The following is an 18,873-nucleotide window of genomic DNA, read 5'->3' on the forward strand; positions in this document are numbered from 1 at the left end:
CGCCATCACATCAACTGCCATTGGATTGGATTATTGGATTAATTCAAACCATGTCTCTCACCTGCGCGTTTCCTGCCGTCCAGTGCTGAATAAATAGATAAATAAATGAGTGTGACGCGTTTCACGAATATAAACAAAAGAAAACAAATGGTCAAATGGTTTACTACAATCAAAATCTCAATTAAAGCTTCTTTTTTTTTTGGAGGGGGGGGGGGTGTCTTCATTCATAATGGTAAATAATGATCTCATAAATGACCAGTTGCGGAGCATCTGTTGTGTTACAGAACATTAAACATAAAAGCTCTCGGTCAACTGGACTTCTTCTTGGGTCTCGAGGACGTTTCACCTCTCACCCGACAGGTTCCAGGAGTGTCAGCATGTGTCACTGAACCCAAAGCGATGTCGTCTCTCAATCTTGTTCGGATCATTCACGGAAGCCTCGTTGCACGGAGGCGAAAACCTGCTCTGAGACACAAGAGGCCGCTCTTGAGGTGAAAAGGGCGAAAGCCAGCGCTGTGATTTTGCCGTTTGACAGCAGGGGCTTGTTTTACAGCACAAAACAACAAGGATGAAGACTCTTAGCAGCGATGCAGTAACAGAGATAGTATCGGGGATGTCGGTCCGAAACATTTGGAACATTTAACTCGATCTGCCGGAGTCCGCAGCGAAATTAACGCCCGGCGACGGGAGTATCGACAGAGTCGCAGATGGACGTCTGTGCCTTAGTTCAGTGTACCTGGATTTGTTGTTGTTAGCTGCTAACGCTAACCGTAGAAGTTGTGAGCTAGCTGGCCTAGCAAGCTAATGTTTAAAGCGAGGAAACGATAATTAGCCACTCATGTTCGATTTGACCGACTCAGTGCCGCCGGGTGACTAAACAGGGGCTTGTTTAGCTAATGGATACAACTATCATTGCTCGATAACTGCAGCGTTAGCAAAAAGCTTTCGAAGTATCGGTTGTAGTAGTTAGGGTCGAGCTTTCCAGATAGCCACCACTATCCCTGGAAGAATGAGCAGAAAACACCACCAATTTAAAGGAGCCGAAGTCAGCTGCTGCGTGAAATACTTCTTATTTGGCTTCAACATTATATTCTGGGTAAGTGAATATTGTCTTTATCCGTTTTTTCATTATGTATGTATATATATATATATATATATATATATTTAAACAGTCTTAAGGTCTCTAAGAAAAAGTACATTAAGTAGTTGAAGCTAACCTAAACGTTGGCGTTGACAAATTGATCTGCGAAGTCTAACGACTTTTATGTTTCTCTTTTCTAAGTGGACCACTTTTTGTGAACTGAAGCAGGTATGTTAACGTGTTAATGCAGTTGTTGTCCTTGTTCTGATTCAGTTTAATGTAAGTGGCATCTTGCATAACGGATTAGCCAGTTCCTTTGATCTGGGTGAGGAAGTCATTCATTACTTTCAGTACATGTCTGCTCGCGTGTGGTGTAACGAAGTTTTGATTTGGGCATCCACGTTAATATTCCCCATACTTTCACTTCATGACACATTGACAGTAATGTCCTTTTCTCTGTTGGTCGGCTGTTTTAAAGTTGTCAATGTATGGAAGTTACCTTTATGGTTATTGACAGCCAAGAAGTCACAGAAAAGTTCAAGGCCTATGACTAAAGTGAGGCTGGTAATGGTTTCTTTTCCCCTGATATGGTGTGTTTGTACCATTGTTCAGATTGAGATGGTATGATTCTCATTTGTGTTGTTAGGGCTGTGGCAAGTGAACCCACGTCTCCTTCACGACACCCCCTCCATCTTTATCTCTCCACACTGAAAAGTTTCTCTGTTCAGTCTCCCTCACCCCTCCCTCCTCCCCCTCCTCACCCGCCAGCGCGGCTGGTGTAGTATAATGTCTGTGAGTGAAGGAATGGCGTGTCTGTCTGCCCCGGAGGGTCTTCCCACGCATGGTTGGAAGGAAAAGGCCACACGGCCTGCATTACCACCCAGCCCTTCTCTTCTCAGGCATCCCTTTCACACTCTCCACGCCTATAGTGCTCAGGCTTTGTGGGGCTGCATTGTTTCTCCTCACTCGCAGACCCACAAGTGCACAAAGAGATGGCGAGAACAAAGAATGGCGTACGAGGGGCTCCAGAGGAGGGAGTCTGTGTTTTCGTCCATCGTGGATTTGTTCTATAGAGAACGTGACGGCGCGTGTTGGGACGGGAGCGCCGTCTTATGAGGAACACGCCTCATATCTGCACCTGCCACTGTTGTCGTCTGTTTAACTTTGGTTCAGTTTGGCCGAAAAGTTGGTCAGAATGGTCGAATTTGGCGGCGAAGGGATGGGAAAAGATGGGATATAGAGCCAAACTAAACAAGATGAGCAACAAACACTAGATCCAGCTCATTACAGGTTCAAATCCCTGCTCAACTACTACTCAGATTTTCTTTGTGCAACTGTAAAAGTTACAAATTCCAAAAAGTTCACAAAACATTTTGCGGTAATCGTGAGTTTGAGCTTCTAATGGACAAGCTGGTGTGCAAAAATTTGATGTCACGCAAAATCTGGCTTATTTTGATTTAAACAAACTGTGTTGGCGTTGTTAAACCCCAGTCAGAGGCTCTTAGACGTCCCTATAATGTAAATAAAGACTTATAGTTATCTTGACAACTCGAATTGTCGTTAAAGCAGTTTTTTTGCTTAACTCGGCAGCAGGCGGATTTGTTTAACAGTTTGTGTGGTGCAAATGTCATTTTGGAGGTTATTCTAGAGGTTGTTTGAGACGCACAGTGTGAGCACAACAACATAATCCTGAAGGTTATTTTGCATGATCCTCGCACACAGCAGACAGCCTCTGTGCCAGCAGGATCGTTACAATATGGTTCATAAACAAACACAATTACCCAAAACATCTTCTACAGGATCTTTATAGTCGTTACTTTAGAAACAACAGAACATTATTCACGTTCACATAAATATTCATGAATATAGATGTGAACATGGAGTATACATTGCAGGGTTTAACTGTACGGACATAAAAGGAAATGCGGTGTGACCTCACCTTCACAACATTCTCCATTGGACTCATCAAGTATACAGGGCACACGTGTTCCCGTCTTATCTTGATTAGTCATCGCCACCTCCTCATTCCTCCGGTAATGTGTGATTACACCACTCCTCCCTTTCTATGGAAAACTGATGTAACGCGAACTGACAAAAATTCCACGAGCCAAGGTTTTATTTTTTTTTTGTGTAAAGGTGGAGCCTGAAATATGTTTTACAATTTGCCTGACAAACACAGTGCTAAAGCGCTTTGCAATTCGGCCGGACTGAGAAATCGACCAAGAAATATTGAGTCATAGCGTCGCGGCCGACTCACGTTGCGCTCTCTCAAACAGTTTGACACCCGGGCCACGCGAACACTCCTGTGTCTGTGCTCTGTGTGAAGCAAGTTCCAGCTCGCTGGCTTTTTCTGTTGAAAATAACAAGATGATGCTCTCCACTTGTACGTGTGCTGCTGAACTGGATTTGACAGACAAGCTAGTGCATTGCTGAAATGGATAGAGATGGGGGGGGTTTTTTTACTCTCCTCAAATCAACCCATTTCTCTTTCCTATACTGATCTTGTCAGACTTAAAATGCTGCCTAAATTGAGACAAAATGCTTGTGAGGCCACAAACACTGAGCAGACTGGGGAGGTACAGCCTAGTGCTTCTTTTCTGTGTGAATTCTTCCAGCTCCTGAGCCCGCTGTAGGCAGCCAGACGTTCTCGGCCAAGAGCAACACACCTTCTCTCGTCCCAAGAATAGACACATTCCTCAGGTCCATTTAATTAATCACATTTTCTGCCTGAGATGCTGAAATGGGTGGAAGCGCTGCGTGCTGTAATTAAGAGCTTGTTAAGCTGTAACCAAGTTGCTGAATGGGTTGGATGCAGAGTGTTATTAGCCAGCGACAGCGCAGTGCATTGTCTGTTCGCACTGAAGTGCAGCTTGAATGATCACTTTATAGGTGGAGAGCTGTTTCTGAGCACGCATGTATGTAGTCATTTCAGGGGTCACACTACTTATGACACATTCAGAGCTGGGCCTGGTTTACTCCTGGTATTGACATGCGTGTTACGTGATCCGATCACTTGCGGAGAGCTCTGAATACAGGTGTGAATGCGCTCAGTGCACGTTGGGATGGGATATAACGGGACTTATATCTCCCAATCAGGGCCAGACTTTGGACTGTATTGCCTTCTCAAGGCCACTAAATGTTGAACTTGAGTCTGACTTTGACCTCCTGCTGTGGTGACAGATTGCATTAAATTGATTCATTAATTTTTTTGTTTTTCTTATGTCAGGTGGATTAAAACATGAGCTGAAAATGTGTGTGAGTGTTTCCTTTTCCCAAGGCCAGACACGCTTTACAATTAGTAATCTTTGAGGCATTTCCGTTGATATCACATAATCGAGGATGACTGTGTTCACGGAGTTCGACACGTTAGATTTTTCCATTGAGCAAGTCTGCACTGTGTGCCTGTGTGTGTGTGTGTGTGTGTGTGTGTACATGTCCAGGAAGAAGCGTGCTTGATTTGTCTGCTAGTTGGTCGGGGTTAATGGGATCATCTGGCTCAGGGAGGCATCTTCTCGAGTGTTGATAATCTCTGTCTGCACGGAGATAATACCCTTGTTCTGCGACACACATGTTTTTGTACTTGCTGGAGGAAAAGCTTCTGATTTTAATAACGGGGCCGTTACAAAGACATCTAATTCCACAAAATGTTTCTTTTTTTTTTTTTATCTCCACTGATGAAATGCATAAATAGAGCGATAACAGCACGTGGGTTAGAGGAACAGATATAATCCGGCAGCTAATTTCTTAGGAGCGCAGGGGAAAATTAGATAAGAAAATACGAACTCGGGCAGTAAATATTACCACAAAGCCACAAGAAACAAGGACACCACTCTGTACTTCTCCTGTTTCTGATTCGTTGCTTAGTTTTTTCAGCCCTACGAGTAGATGGAGGTTATCATATTAAAGGATCGCTTTGCACATGTTTTACTGCTTAGTGAAAAACCCTCACAGTTGTGAGAGCTTGACTCATAATGGCATTGAAAGAGTTTAGTTTAAGTGTTTTGCACACTGACCTGAATTTGACCCTCGTGACCCACATTATACTCTGGGAAAAGTTTGATTAAGCACTGTACAAAGGAAGGTTTAAATTGGTTTCAATGTACCCATTCATTTAACTTCACTTCAATTCAACTTTGTTGTGGCGTGAGGGAAGTTTGATCTGCAGATAGGGCTTGAAAGGCAGCGAGTGGAAACGCACAGTATGAATCCGAATGATTTTGTGACATTATGGGTGGAAGGTCACGTCCCCGCGATAGTGTGTTCAAAACAGGAAAGGCACTGAAGTAAAATGTTGTTTTTGTTCAGCCTTTCTCCTTCTAAAGAAGCTCCGGAAGAGCACTTTAGGAAAAAATATATTGCAATTTCGATCGCTAACTGAGAAAGAGAATCAGAGCTCAGGAAAATTGGGAAAAAAACAAAATGCCTCACAACCAGACAAGGACACGTCCATTTTGTTGTAGTTTGACTCTCATCACTCGTGATGTCATCAGGAGTGCATCAAGCTGAGGCAGGGAACGATACATCTTGATGCGAATGAAGTGCTCAGCTACTCTTGGTTGGAACTGACAAAATCAGCCAAAATCATTTATAGTGGCACCAAAGTAAAAAGGCAGTTTGTTTCTGCTTTATTTGGAAGTTTACATTAGAGATGATGGGTTAACGGAGTAAAAAAAACAGTGAAGTGCTTAAAATTTCCTAAATTTGAAGTTATCCTTCATCGTGTCCAGGTGAAGAGCAACCAGGGGGCGTTTAAATGTATCTGTAAGTGTAACTCAGGATAACTTCCTCCCGTGCGTGATCGTGCATCGAATGGGAGCGTCTGTGCATTAAAAGGGGAGGGGCATGAGGCAGGGGGGCGGAGTCACTGCGCTGTCTGATGTTCTTCAGGAAGATGAGATTCCAGGTGTGAGAAACTAACAGAATTATTAAATGAGTGAATATATTGGCGAATGTGCTCGAGACCATGAATGGAAGTGGCCGGCTCGCTGCCTGGGCCAGAACAGAGTCATAACTTGGCTGTCTTGCAAAGAGGACTGCAACAACGATGCGCTCATGGAACATCATGTATGGGTGTCCCTGATAAGAAAGCTCTGCTTGTTTTAGTCACTTTCTTTAGTAAAACCACTGGTAACTGAGGCTCGTCACCCGAGCTGTTCTTTTTATAAGTAACCCCATGTGTCACTGCAGTGTTGCACATGGTGTGACTGTTTATGGTTTGGCTGTGGCTACAGTTTAGAGATGTTTGCCGAGCACGCTGCACTTTGTATGATCTCCAGCTGTAAGTTTCAAGTAGGACAGATGGGGCAGTTTTTGAGGAAAATAAGAAGATAAACATTGAAAGAGATGACTGGATTTGTTTCTGCTCTCGTACACAAATAGTTGCTGAACTGACAAAATGTTTTTTTGAAGTTTAAAAAAGAAAATTGCATTCTGTATGGTTGAGTTGCCTTAATCTTGATGTTGGTGTCGGTAAACGTTTACGTGAGTGAGATGAGCAAATTGAATCGCATCTAATTCGAAGAAAAGGATGGGCAAATAATATCTGTAACAGACTGTGTAAAAGTTCCATAATGTCTTGAGAATCAGTGAACATTAAACCTTAAATGATGTTTTGTTTAACTGCACTGCAGTGAGAGTTATCTTTCTCGCATTTTAGAAGCTTTTCTCAGAAAGTGAAATGCTTTAATGCCTCCTGCTCTGTCAGCCTGATCCCTTCTACCTGTTGTCTGTCTGCTCATCCCGACTCTTCCACAGTGTCACTTCCCCACTGAAACCCTCACAGCCACACCCTTCTTTACATGTGCTTCAGTAACTCCCAGGCCATCCCAGCCTCACTGCTCTTATTTGGCATTCTGTCTTTATGGCCTGATGGGTTGCCAACAGTTTACTTGCTTCCTTCGTCGTAATCAGCCTCTCAACAAAATAACATATTTTCAGTGAAGCCGTTATATTTTAAGCTCCAACATTGTGCCTCAGTTGCTATGTTAAAACTGTGAGACCTCCTTCCATCCATTTCCAGGATGGCAGACTAATACTGGGAGGATTTTCTTTGACTCTCAAGGTATCAACTTGTGGAGCTTCTGTAGTGTCTTCTCACCTTTCAGTAACCGACAGATGAAAATGATTCGCTCGGTCCGCAGCAAGCTGGAAGCACCAGAGTTTGCTATTGTTTAAATGATTGTTTAATTAGTTCCTCTCCACAGAGAGTAGGTCCTCCCTGACCAAACGATTACCTCCCACTCCTCGGAGGATTCCGCTTAATTCAAACCACAGATTCTGTTTTTATTTCTTTGTGCTCCTCTATGTGGGTCTAAAGTCTGCAAAGCCATGTTGGGGAAAGGTGATATCATGGATTACCACGGATCAATCAGAGTTTGAACAATCTGAATCAGAGGACAGTTATGTTGTTTGCTTATGTTGCCAGGGAGACAGTGCTGTAAATCGTACCACACCCAGAACCCTTCTGATAGGGAAGATATTTGTGAAACTTGAGCTAATTTACTTCTGCAGATGTTTCTTCTGTCGAGTGGTGTTTTTTGGCATTTCCAGTGTGTGTAACCGTCTCCATCTCACAGCGGATCCTCTTCTGTGTGCTTTGTTTTACAGTTACTAGGAGCGGCGTTCTTGGGTATAGGCCTGTGGGCATGGGCGGAGAAGGTATGTATAAACACGCACACACAAAAGCAAACTGTGGAATTACAATACCAATGCCTGGGCAGCATAGCGAACATTCCTGCAGATATGGCTAAAACAAGCTGGAAACTAACTACAGACTTTAGATATAAGCGCAACTTTTAGGGAAGCAGTGTGAAACATGGAGGTGCCGTTCTAATAAGGCATTGTAGCACTAACCGACTCTCCTGGTTCGCATGTGTTGTTTGTCACAGGAAATGAGTCATGCTGCTGATGCTCCAGTGTAATGTGTAACTTTGTTTTGAACCGGTGTTAAGTTAATGTTGAACTTGTCTTTCTGATTGATGAATTGGAGCTAGACGTACAGAAGGAGGCAAACATCTAAAACGCCCGACTCGTCTGACTCACTGTCATCAGGAGCTGAATGGAATCTGTTCCAGAGTAAAATCGGACCTCCTATTTGCATGGAAACTGGTCACTGTTTACTGTCCACACAGTAGAGGCTACACAGGTCATCTCTTGTCTTGAACCTCTCATGTGCAGTGAATCATGGCGGCATTCAAAACGTCTTCCAATTGAATTAATAGTCAGTTTGTTCATTAATTAGGAAGAAATTGTACCAGTCAGTCCAGCAAATGCTGCACCGGCGTGGAAGCATGTAGTGATTAGTAACGTCTGGTCATGAACTCTCTGCAAATAGGTCTGCAGTGGAGTACCTTTGTGGAACAGTGTGAATAATTTATTAGGATTAGCTTGAATGATGAATAGCGCTTGCTGGAAAGGCGTAATGGTGAGTTTGGGTCTCAGTGACTAAGATGATTAGTTTCAAGGCTGCTGCCTGCAGCCAGATCACATTATTGTTTCAGGACCTCTTGCTGGAATTCGAAGGAGGTTTATTTTGCACCAATGGCATGAAAACATTAGAGTGCAGTATTAATGGCAGTCCAACAGCTTTAGCCTTACCCTGTGCAAATGAACATGAGCGCTATGTGAGTTCAGCTTTCAGGGCTGCAAGTGTTTAATACATTTATAGTGAAGTTTGTGGCAACTAAAGCTTCTGCCCTATCTCATAGGTGAGGTCCTTGCTTGTCAGGCCTGGTGGGAAGTATAGAAAAAAAACTTTACTTTAAGAGAATATACCGCCTTGGTGTGTGCGACCTCGTCACAATGACTTAGCTTTCCTTTGGCATTGAGGTTTATTATCCATTTAAGACACTGGCAATGGCTTCTGTCTCATCACGCCAAGAAACATGTTGATCTTTATGGATTTGGGGTTGGAAAGCAGGATATCCAGAGAGAAAGGACAGACTGAATGAAACAGTGAATGTTTTCAGAAAGCTCAGAACTTTGTATCTTAATGGAAAAAGCTTGGAGACATCACACTTAATAGATATAACTAATAAAAACATTTACATCCCTAAGCCCCAGCTGGCATCTCAGCTGTGACATTAGTTCTATTCCCTCTACTTCTCTCTGACATCACATCCTCTATTCAAGTTAATTTAGTTTTCAGTGGAAAGCCTTTTACTGTGTACAATACGGAAGAATTGTTCGCATTATAATCTAAATTTATACGATTGTTATGGCTTTTTTTCCTTTTCCTCAGGGCGTGCTGTCCAATCTGTCATCAATCACAGATCTCGGAGGCTTCGACCCCGTGTGGCTCTTCATCGTGGTGGGAGGGGTCATGTTCGTCCTGGGCTTTGCTGGCTGTATCGGAGCGCTCCGAGAGAACACCTTCCTGCTTAAATTTGTAAGCCGGCTCCTAGCTTTCGATGCACAGTCACCATTTGACACCCCTTTAGATGCACTTCACACCAGAGCCGAGACTGTTAGCATAGCAGGTGTCACTTTGACTCACCACAGCCAAATGCTGAGTGCTTACATGGCAGGAATTTGTTAAGTAAGTAAATGAAGTAAATGAAGCCCAGTTTCATCAGAAAGCAGTGATCAGAAACACGTTTCATTTTGCTCTCAAGTATTTTCACTGTCAACTAGTGTTTTATTCATCACCGCCTTTTTACGAGTGTTTCTAAAATCCATAGGCACAACATTTCTGTTGTGGTGGTTTATTTGGGTTTGCCTTTATAGATGAGAATATGTTACGGACAGAGAGACATTTCCCTTGTTGCTGGCTGCAATTCTGAGTAGCTATTAACTCCAGCAGATGTCCATTAGTCGCAATAAATCAGGCGTCAGAGTGAGGAGCTAATGTGGCTTTTTTGCATTTATCATCAGTCTCGTCTGCTACATTTACAGTAAATGGGTAATGTAACGGTACCTGTGGGACTGAGGTTTTCGTTGCTCCCACACCCTCACTTATCAAATCAGGGCCGGCCCTACAACAAGACATGAGCTGGAACCATCGCATCAAAGCTTTCCTGTTAATTCTTTTAAAAACACCTGCAGAAAAAAAGCTGAGCACCTTTTTGTTTTGTGCACACCCGGCTGTCGTGTTTGAAGTGACATATATTGTGGTTCTGTATGTGTGTGTGTGTTTCTGTGTGTGTGTGTGTGTGTGTTTGTGTGCTTTCACTCGTGTCTCCAGTTTTCTGTGTTCCTGGGTTTGATCTTCTTCTTGGAGCTGACGGCAGGGATCCTCGCCTTTGTCTTCAAAGACTGGATCAAAGACCAGCTGAACTTTTTCATCAACAACAACGTCAAGGCCTACCGAGACGACATCGACTTGCAGAATCTCATCGACTTTGCCCAAGAATATGTGAGTTACCACATCTACTGACTGTAATTTCTGTAAAAAGTAAACGTTTGATGATGACTTTCTTCCTGAGAAATGTTGTGGTACAAAGTAGCTTATTTGTAAATGAATTCAGAGTCTGCCTTGTTCGAAGCAGTCAGGAGACGTCCACAGTAACTGTGAAACGAATCTGGTGATTAATCTGATTGTGTTTTTCTTCAAACGATTATCCAATTAAATGAATGAGACAGCTGAGATAATTGGCTCCCGTGCTGGGCTCTGTGGTGACGTAGTGTAAAGCAGATTACATCTGCAGGTGACTCACCAAGTGGGTCTCATCTGTAGCTTCCAGTAAGCTGGTTATCAACCCAGGCTGACCTGAGCCAGGCTCTAAAGAGCTCAGATAGCCAGATGAGAGGAAGTCATTCTATCTGTTAGTCAGGCTCGGCTGCTTAATCAGGACCTGTCGTTGCTGCTGTCTCAGTGGTTATGCTGCGGAGCTCACGGGCCCGACGACTGGAACCTGAACATCTACTTCAACTGCACTGACAAGAATCCAAGTCGAGAGCGCTGTGGAGTGCCCTTCTCCTGTTGTGTCAAAGATCCTTCTGTGAGTCACTTGTGCACATGATTACATCTCCATCTGATTAAATGGTCATCCAAGTGCATTATTTGTCAGCATTTTATTATTAATTGCATGGTGTTCGAGAAGTACATGAAGTGCTTTCTACATTTCAGACTACTAATAATGACCTCAGTATCTAGCGGTTATGTTTTAAAGCAGTGTTTCCTTTATCTTCCAGGTTAGTTTGTTTAGTCATTCAGACATAAAGTCTCTCCAGTGTTCTCACCAGAAAGAGCAAATGTAACATTTTAAACTCAATTTGTTTTGTGTTCCTTTTTTTTTTTGACAGGAGGACGTCATCAACACGCAGTGTGGTTACGATGTTCGGCATAAAAGGGTTGGTATCTTTAGACTGCGTTTCCCTCACTCGAGTAGAGTTTTATTCTTAACTCTGCGTTTGTTTTAAGACTTTTCAAAGATATTTACAGTTTTAAAAAGTAGAGAAAAGATATACACTACGCTCTTGGGTAAAGTCACACTAGGCTCCTTTGTAGAATTGCTCCAGAAGTCCAAATGACCAGCAAAGTGCAAATCTGTTTGATTAATGGCAAAAAAGGGTAGAGGGACTACATGTCATTCAACTCTCAACTTCTCCAGTCTACGTTTCTACTTCTTCTTCTTACTTAACCACACGCAGCACTCTGATGCGTTCCTCACTTCCGAGTCGCTTTGGATAAAAGCTTCTGTAATGTAATGTAATAATGTTGGAAATCTTAGGTTGTTGAGTGGCGGCAGGTTCCATTTGTATTTGACTTGATTTTCCCCCCGCTACAACTGATCAATAAATGAATTTGGAACAAAAATAAAAACAATCAAGCCTTAGATTTAGCGTTACCCTCGGTTGCATTCCCGGACTATAAATGCAAGGAATAGCATGCAGACCTGAAAACAGAAATCTAACACAGCACACACTGAGAATGTACAGGGTTAAGTGGTATGTAGACGATCCTGCATGCTTCTTGCCTTAATAACAGATTGTTCTTCTGACGGGGATAATTAGGCTCCAGTTATAGCCCAGAGAGCAGCCTTACTACACTCTGTAATTGGCTACTCAGTGGGTTATGCCAGTTTGTTCCGTTTTCCTCTGTGCGTGGGTGTGGTGGTTACAACTCGCTGCACTGCAGTCAGAAAGATTGCTGTTGCTAGGCGAACTGCAATACAGTGAACCACCTGCCACTGTGTTGGTATGAATTAATGTTCTCCCTGCTCTTGTGCTGAAGCCTGACCACTGGAACTATCAGGGATGTGCAGTAAGTTCCTGTGCAGCTTGTGTCAGGAAGTGCAGGGTGGGAAAGTAGAGGAGACATGCAGAGGACAGGAGCATAACAAAGGCAGAGGGCTGAGATAGTTTCAGAGGAAGTTCACAGCCAGAACAACATGGTGTTTCCTGCTTTTTTTTTATTGGCTACCAGGAGGCTCTCTTCATCTCTCATTGGTCGAAAGCCAGCTTTCAGGTTTTGCAAGAGAACAAAGAGTTTGCCAGCTTGACTTGAAGGGTAACAAAGAAAAGTATTGTGTAGAGGCTCCCTTTCTTACCCCCTTTTTTGGTGTCAATGCAGCAGTAAATTACACCTTTTATATCCCTCTCTGAGTGTACATCATCAGCTGAATGTGACAACATAAACAGCCATCTGTCCGGTAACAGGAAACAGATTCTGCCTGTTTGTTCAGCCCGGACGGGGTCAGAAGTAGAGACGAATACTCTGCTTTGATATTCTCTGTCTTTTCCAGGCAGTGAGATGTTGAAATCCTTGAGAGTGACTCGCCTATGTTTAGCTTTATGGCCTGTTTAGCACTGAAGCTACTGGTGTTTCTTTCTGTCCCGCATTAGTCAAAGGTCAGACAGGATGTTTAAGTGATTCAGAGGTCTTCTGTGAAGGTTGATCATTTAATGATTTTTAATAATCTAAGTTTCTTTACTCAAAATTTCAACTTGTTTTTCTGATCTTTTTTTTTTTTTTCTTTGTTAAAAGGACATCGAGCGGCAAAAATATATCTACACCAAGGGCTGTGTGGGGCAGTTTGAGAAGTGGCTGCAAGACAACCTGATTATTGTAGCTGGAGTATTTGTTGGTATTGCACTTTTACAGGTAATGTGTCCTTGTTTGGAGATTTTATTCTTTGGAAACATCCACATAGGAAACATTCAATAGTTCTGATTTTGATTATATCACCACCACCTAGTGGTGATGAATTACAATAACAAGCTAAAACCTCTATTGTACAGCAGTTTGTGATGTACCGGCAGCATCCTCAGTTAGGTTACAAAACTTCCCTAAAATAACCCCCATGTCTTTGTGTGGCTTGTTTGTTTTTGTTTTGTTTTTTTCAGATTTTTGGTATCTGCCTTGCTCAAAACCTGGTGAGTGATGTCAAAGCTGTCAAAGCCAACTGGTGACAGGAGGGGTGAAGTGGGGCAGCCCCACCCTTCCAGCCCAGTCGGGTCAACGCAGCACACAAACAGTCCCGTCAAGCTGAGGACGGAGAGCCAACAACTCGGTGCTGAGCAACACATCCACGCTCTCACACTTGTACACGTGCTGACACAAAGAGTTCACTTTCCCATTCATCAGTGACACTTGAAAGGGGAAAGAAAATGTCCCACGCTACCCCAAAAACGCTGGGATTTTTAACCCAAATATAACAGAAGACAGTTATGCCTACTTCAGCATTGATCCTTTATTTTCTGTTCCCTCTGAGCTTGATCTCTGGGCAAAATGGCACACAGTTGCACAAGGACCCGCCTGTCAGCTGAGGCACAGGAAGCCATGGATGGAAGTAAGAGACAACAAGAAACAAAGGAAGAGTGACACCAAGTTTCCCTTTTATAAGTCGAGCATCGCAGAGCTTGTTTTTAACGTGTGCATTCCCAGATCCTGTCCCAGAGGATGCTGGATGGCTGGCCGGCCGGCTAATAAACACATGCATGTCTTTTTTTTTTTTCTCCTCCTCCTCCTCCTCCACGGCATTCTGTTATGGCCACTTGGAAAAACTCTTAATTCTGGCTGGTCATGTCTGCAACTTCAAGTCATTTCAGGAAATGCGCATACTAGTTTCTAATGTGAAAAGTGCCATTCATTTCCAGTGATGTTAATGCCTCCCTCCTGTTCCTAACGAGACCCCTTTGTCCCCTCTCCCCCCAGTACCTCAGGGCCCAAGTGACAATATATACGCTTCCTGCCACTGGTTGAAAACATGTCTGCATTTTTCCATCCACATCTGCTGAATTTTGATAGCTTCATCCAGAAAAACAGCGACGGTTTCCCTAAAGTTAGCCCTGCTTGCCCCTGTGGTGATCGTGTCTGTTGAGTCACTGACGGATGTTTTCTTTTATTACTGGGAATGGCCTGGTGTGGTTAGGACTGTAGGTCAGTGCAATGGTAGGGTTTAAAGGTAAATAATGTTGTTTATCTCTTAGCATCCCTCAGGCACATGGGATTGCTGGTTTGGGGCCTTTTTTTTTTTTTTACTTCTCTAATGTTGCCACTTTTGTCTTACAATGTGTCCTTTGCATAAGACTGTGTGTCTGTCCTTTTAAAAACTGTGCTTTTTATTTTTTCATACTTCCTTTTTGTGCGCTCTTATAGATTTATATATTCTCAGCTCATTATTTGCTCTCCCCTGGCACCCGTTTTACCTTTTAACTCCTCAGTAAACTGCAAAATGGCTTCTGTTGGTTGGTGTTAGCAGTCCTAATGGAGACCAAATGGTATCAGCTGACTTCTAGATAATTAGGTTTATGTATGGCTTTTTTTTCCTTTTTTTTTTTTGGTCTGTTTGTTTGTTTTTTTTAGGAATGCCAACAATGTCAGCTAAGATTTCCAGATAGTCAGAATGTGAATGTCCCTTTGTGTCGGAAGTGCCAGTTGAGCTGAGAAATCAAACAAAGATTGAAAGAAAGGAAAGAAAAGAAAAAAAGCAGCATTGCTATAATCGTTTGATTCAATGTTGTCCTTTTTTTTTTCTGGACTGAATTATATTTAGAATAGAAAATACAAGTTTTTAACTAGCAACAGGCTCGATATAACATGAACGCTGCTTTAACTTTTAGCTGTGTAGTGCAGTAACCAAGCTAACAAGAAGTTAGTGTATTTTTTTATTATACTATTGCTCTCAGGCTGGGAAGATAGTCTGATTCATTCACTTATCCAGACGTTTACAAATTGTATTCATCCCATGTTGCCCTGTGTTTTTATTTGTTATAAAAGAAGAAAAAAAATCGTTCTCTCTCACAAGTTGAATTTCATCTGGCATTGAATGCAGTTTTTCGATACAGCTTGGTTCACTTGATCATTTCTCAACATTCTCTCCAGCATTCGACCGGTGTGCTTTTCGATTCGTGGCTTATGAAGGATCAGAGAGGGACCACACACAGGTCTGCATATAAGGTGCACTCCGTTTTAAATGCAGTGCACACATCCTAAGGACGAGAAGCACTCATTTCCTGTGAACAGTCCATCAAAACTTTTCCTCCCCCACTGAATCTGTCTGTAGATTCTCTCTCTCTCTACACACACATATATATATATATATATATATATATATGTGTGTGTGTGTGTGTAGGAGTTCATTCAGGAACACCTTATGATGTCTGCTGGGCCTACATGTCACATGCTCGTTTCGCCCACACGCTTCCACCTCACAACGCTATCTGATCAGAGTGCATCTGTTCCACCGCTTGCCGCGCTGATGTATTTTTAAACAGTGGAGAGACGGAGAAGTACAAAACTAAACAGCAGCCGTTTGAATTTTTGATGTGGCAAATAACTGATCGCGTAGGATATCGCCGGTGGAGCGCAGCTCATCGTGTACCAGAGTGACAGAGCCTTAATGACTTCTCACACCTCAAAATGGATGCGCATCCAAAGGAGAAGCTCGTTTCTTTTAGCACTTTAGGTGTAATCGGTGAGTAAAAGCTGCTGGTAGTCTGGGGAAGAAAAAAAGAATTATTCACAGGATAAAACATCTCACTTAGAGTTCTTGCACATTCTCACCCAAAGTTGCAACATTTGCCTGATGCGAGTTTCCTGTTTTTTTTTTTTGTTGTTTTTTTAAAACATTTTTTTTTACCATCCCTAAATGTCAGAGGACGTGTGTGTGGACTTGTTTTATTTGACCAAGTGTTGCTAATCAGGCTGTTCCACTCCAGTCTGGAATATCTAGATGTTTGTTTGTTTGTCTTTTGCCTTCACACAGTAAAGTTTAATTTCTTGGCGCGTTAGTTGAACCGGCTAATATGCGATGCATTCACATAGTTCAGCGATTAACACGTCTTTTTTTCCTCCTTTTGTTTTGTTTTATTTACTTCTCTTGACAGGAAGTGTTGCCTCGGGGTCCTGAGCACGCTTTTCACTCCTAGAAAACAAAACAAATAAACACTGCTTTATGCACGCAGGGGAACTAAACGGAGGGCTGCTGCCTTTTCAGTCATGCTGAGGGCAGATGAAGACCACGAGTGTCGGTTCTGCTGCACCACAGACCTGCGTCTCTTTGAACAAAAAGCACTCTCGCCCCTTTTCTCTGCTGCTGCTGCTGCCGTTTCTGGATAGATGTGTCAATAATCAGGCAGTCCCACTGGTAATGAGGACAATAATGCCATAATAATATGCAGTAGCAGCCTGGCAGGCCTTCAATATGCAGACTCTACAGAGGTGACTCACTGGAGTATGTTTGTTTTCACAGCTTGGGGTTATTCTGCTTTTGTATTCCTTTAATGTAGTGGAAAACGGGATGAAAATGCAAATTATGCTTTGTCCTTTGTCGCAATGGCCTTGTATCGCGAAACACCTTCTTAATTTCTCTGCTGTCCCTGCGGGCACTTAAATCATTCCCCCGGAGGAGCCTTATGCATCCCATGAATGTAAACATCTGTATCAGCATGGACCTGCTGCTCCTCGATCTCTTTTAAATTCCCTTTTATGCAGTGCGGTGCCGTGCACAACACCAGTCAAGTCTAGAAATGTGAAGAAAGAGTTGCATTCCGTGTTATTTTTAGCCCTTGTTCTGATTTCTTTTTTTTTTTTTTTGTTTGTTTGTTTTCTAAACGCGATGACGTGAGCACGAGAGCAGATGAGCTCACCCTTTATTTTCCTCTCTGGTGTGTGTGCAGACCTTCATTTAATATGCAATCATAAAACATTGAAGTCAGCAGATACAACTGTAATTGTCCTGTTATTTATTCTCTCTTCTGCAGCTGTAAATGTGGATGATTTATGAATCATTAAAAAAACATTTATGCATTATCCTTTATGCATTAGATGCAGAGTGGTTGATGCTGTGGTCTGTCCTGTGAACCTTTTCTCAGCTTTCATTATAGTCCATGAGTGTTTTGTTTGGTCTTTCTTAAAACAAAGATGAGCCGCACATCAGACATTGACCATTCTTACCTCATCGTGTGCATCCGCTGCCCACATCAGAGCACAGAGAGACGGCGCAGCTGATTAGTCAGTGAGCATATTAACAGCAATACCACAGTTGTCAGTGCTGACATTTCCATATCAGGGCATGACATTTGAAGTAGACACAAGTGTGAACCAAGAGGAATTGGAAAGAAAAAGAAAAAGGAAAAAATAAAAGCCTTTTGTCAGATTGATGGGTTCCGCAGATTTGTCTCAGAATATGGACACAGTTCATGATTATTTCGCCACACAGAAACCACTACAAATATCTCCTTGTGCGGCCGGGCACTTTTGTTGTGTATAAACATTTGTTTTTCAAAATTTCACGCTTGCAGCTGAGCACAAATCGACCATGTTAAACGTCTGTTCTTTCCACTTTTGCCTGCCTACTTTGGAGGGGTCGCCTTGTAAAGAAATGTAAATGGGAACTGGTCTGTCACACTGTATATTCTGTGAAAATATGCCTTTCATATATTAAAGGATTCCTGAGATGAGTTTTGTTTCCTCTCTTTTCAGCCACATATTGACACCCTTGATGTAATTGTAATAATATCTTTATTTAAGCCCCACCTCAGTCCGACGCCACATCACGCTACACTGCAGCTGCAGCTTGCACCTGAACACATCAGTAACAAAAATCACACGTGTGACAACACAATAACAAGGTAAGTATTTTACACTTGAAGTAGTTTTTTTTTTACATTTTGTATGAAGGATGTTACTTGTTGCATCCGATTTTAAACTGTGACATATCTTGGGATTGAAATTCTTCCTCAGCTATGCACTGTCAGACAAGATGAATGGGAAGAGGCTGTTTCCATCTAAGGATGTTGGTTTTTAAGGTTTTCTATGATTACAAAATGCCTCAGTTTGTCATATTGCAGTGAGTTAGCCAATAGAGGGAGACAAATAGTGACAGAGAGCTCAGATACCAACACAGTGCTGCTGTGGCCTCATCTTTTAATTCTGTAAGCCACATAAAATACTATGCAAAAGCTGTACATGCATGTGTGTGCATATTATTTTCTTGCCATCACTGGACTGCAGCTACTAATCTATAATCTATACAAACCCGTTCAGTTACCTGCTGGTACTCTTCTGTAGTCCTAATTTGAGTTCAGAGTGATAAAGTATGAATCAAATTGACCAAATTCCCTTCAGATACTGTCAGCATTTTAGTTTTGTTACCACGTATCCCACAGATGAAGAATTTCAGCAAGCAACACAGAAATTAGCATTGTTTCTTGGATAGTTAATGAGTGACTGAATAAAAAAAAAAAAGAAATCTGTTGCTCCTTCTGTCTTTATGTTACAATTTACGACCAAGAGGGAAGAGCTATAACTGATCACCTGGAAACGTAACCTCGAAAGTCTATTATCTAACGTTGCGATGCTTTCAGCATGCAGCTTCTAGGCTCCAAGGACAGCTTGTGCCACCGAC

General features: G+C 42.5%; 1 protein-coding gene across 1 annotated transcript; it reads left to right on the top strand.

The window, feature by feature from the left end:
- Positions 1 to 398: 398 nt before the first annotated feature.
- tspan17 (tetraspanin 17) lies at positions 399 to 17,926 on the top strand. Its single transcript, XM_072396018.1, has 8 exons — positions 399 to 1,096; positions 7,688 to 7,738; positions 9,321 to 9,467; positions 10,263 to 10,433; positions 10,894 to 11,019; positions 11,324 to 11,371; positions 13,008 to 13,124; positions 13,367 to 17,926. Exons 1-8 carry the CDS (start codon positions 1,010 to 1,012, stop codon positions 13,430 to 13,432), a joined length of 813 nt encoding a protein of 270 aa, XP_072252119.1. The 5' UTR covers positions 399 to 1,009; the 3' UTR covers positions 13,433 to 17,926.
- Positions 17,927 to 18,873: the final 947 nt, after the last annotated feature.

This window comes from Leuresthes tenuis, unplaced genomic scaffold (genome assembly GCF_036924035.1).
Source record: "Leuresthes tenuis unplaced genomic scaffold, fLeuTen1.0.hap1 SCAF_11, whole genome shotgun sequence".
In the NCBI taxonomy this organism is placed as follows: Eukaryota; Metazoa; Chordata; class Actinopteri; order Atheriniformes; family Atherinopsidae; genus Leuresthes; species Leuresthes tenuis.

Excerpts from the sequence above, each read along its gene's own strand:
- tspan17 (XM_072396018.1), top strand. The coding sequence starts at position 1,010 with ATGAGCAGAAAACACCACCAATTTAAAGGAGCCGAAGTCAGCTGCTGC. Across the intron at positions 9,468-10,262 it reads ACACCTTCCTGCTTAAATTT|TTTTCTGTGTTCCTGGGTTT; the intron begins GTAAGCCGGCTC and ends TCGTGTCTCCAG. Across the intron at positions 11,020-11,323 it reads GTTGTGTCAAAGATCCTTCT|GAGGACGTCATCAACACGCA; the intron begins GTGAGTCACTTG and ends TTTTTTTGACAG.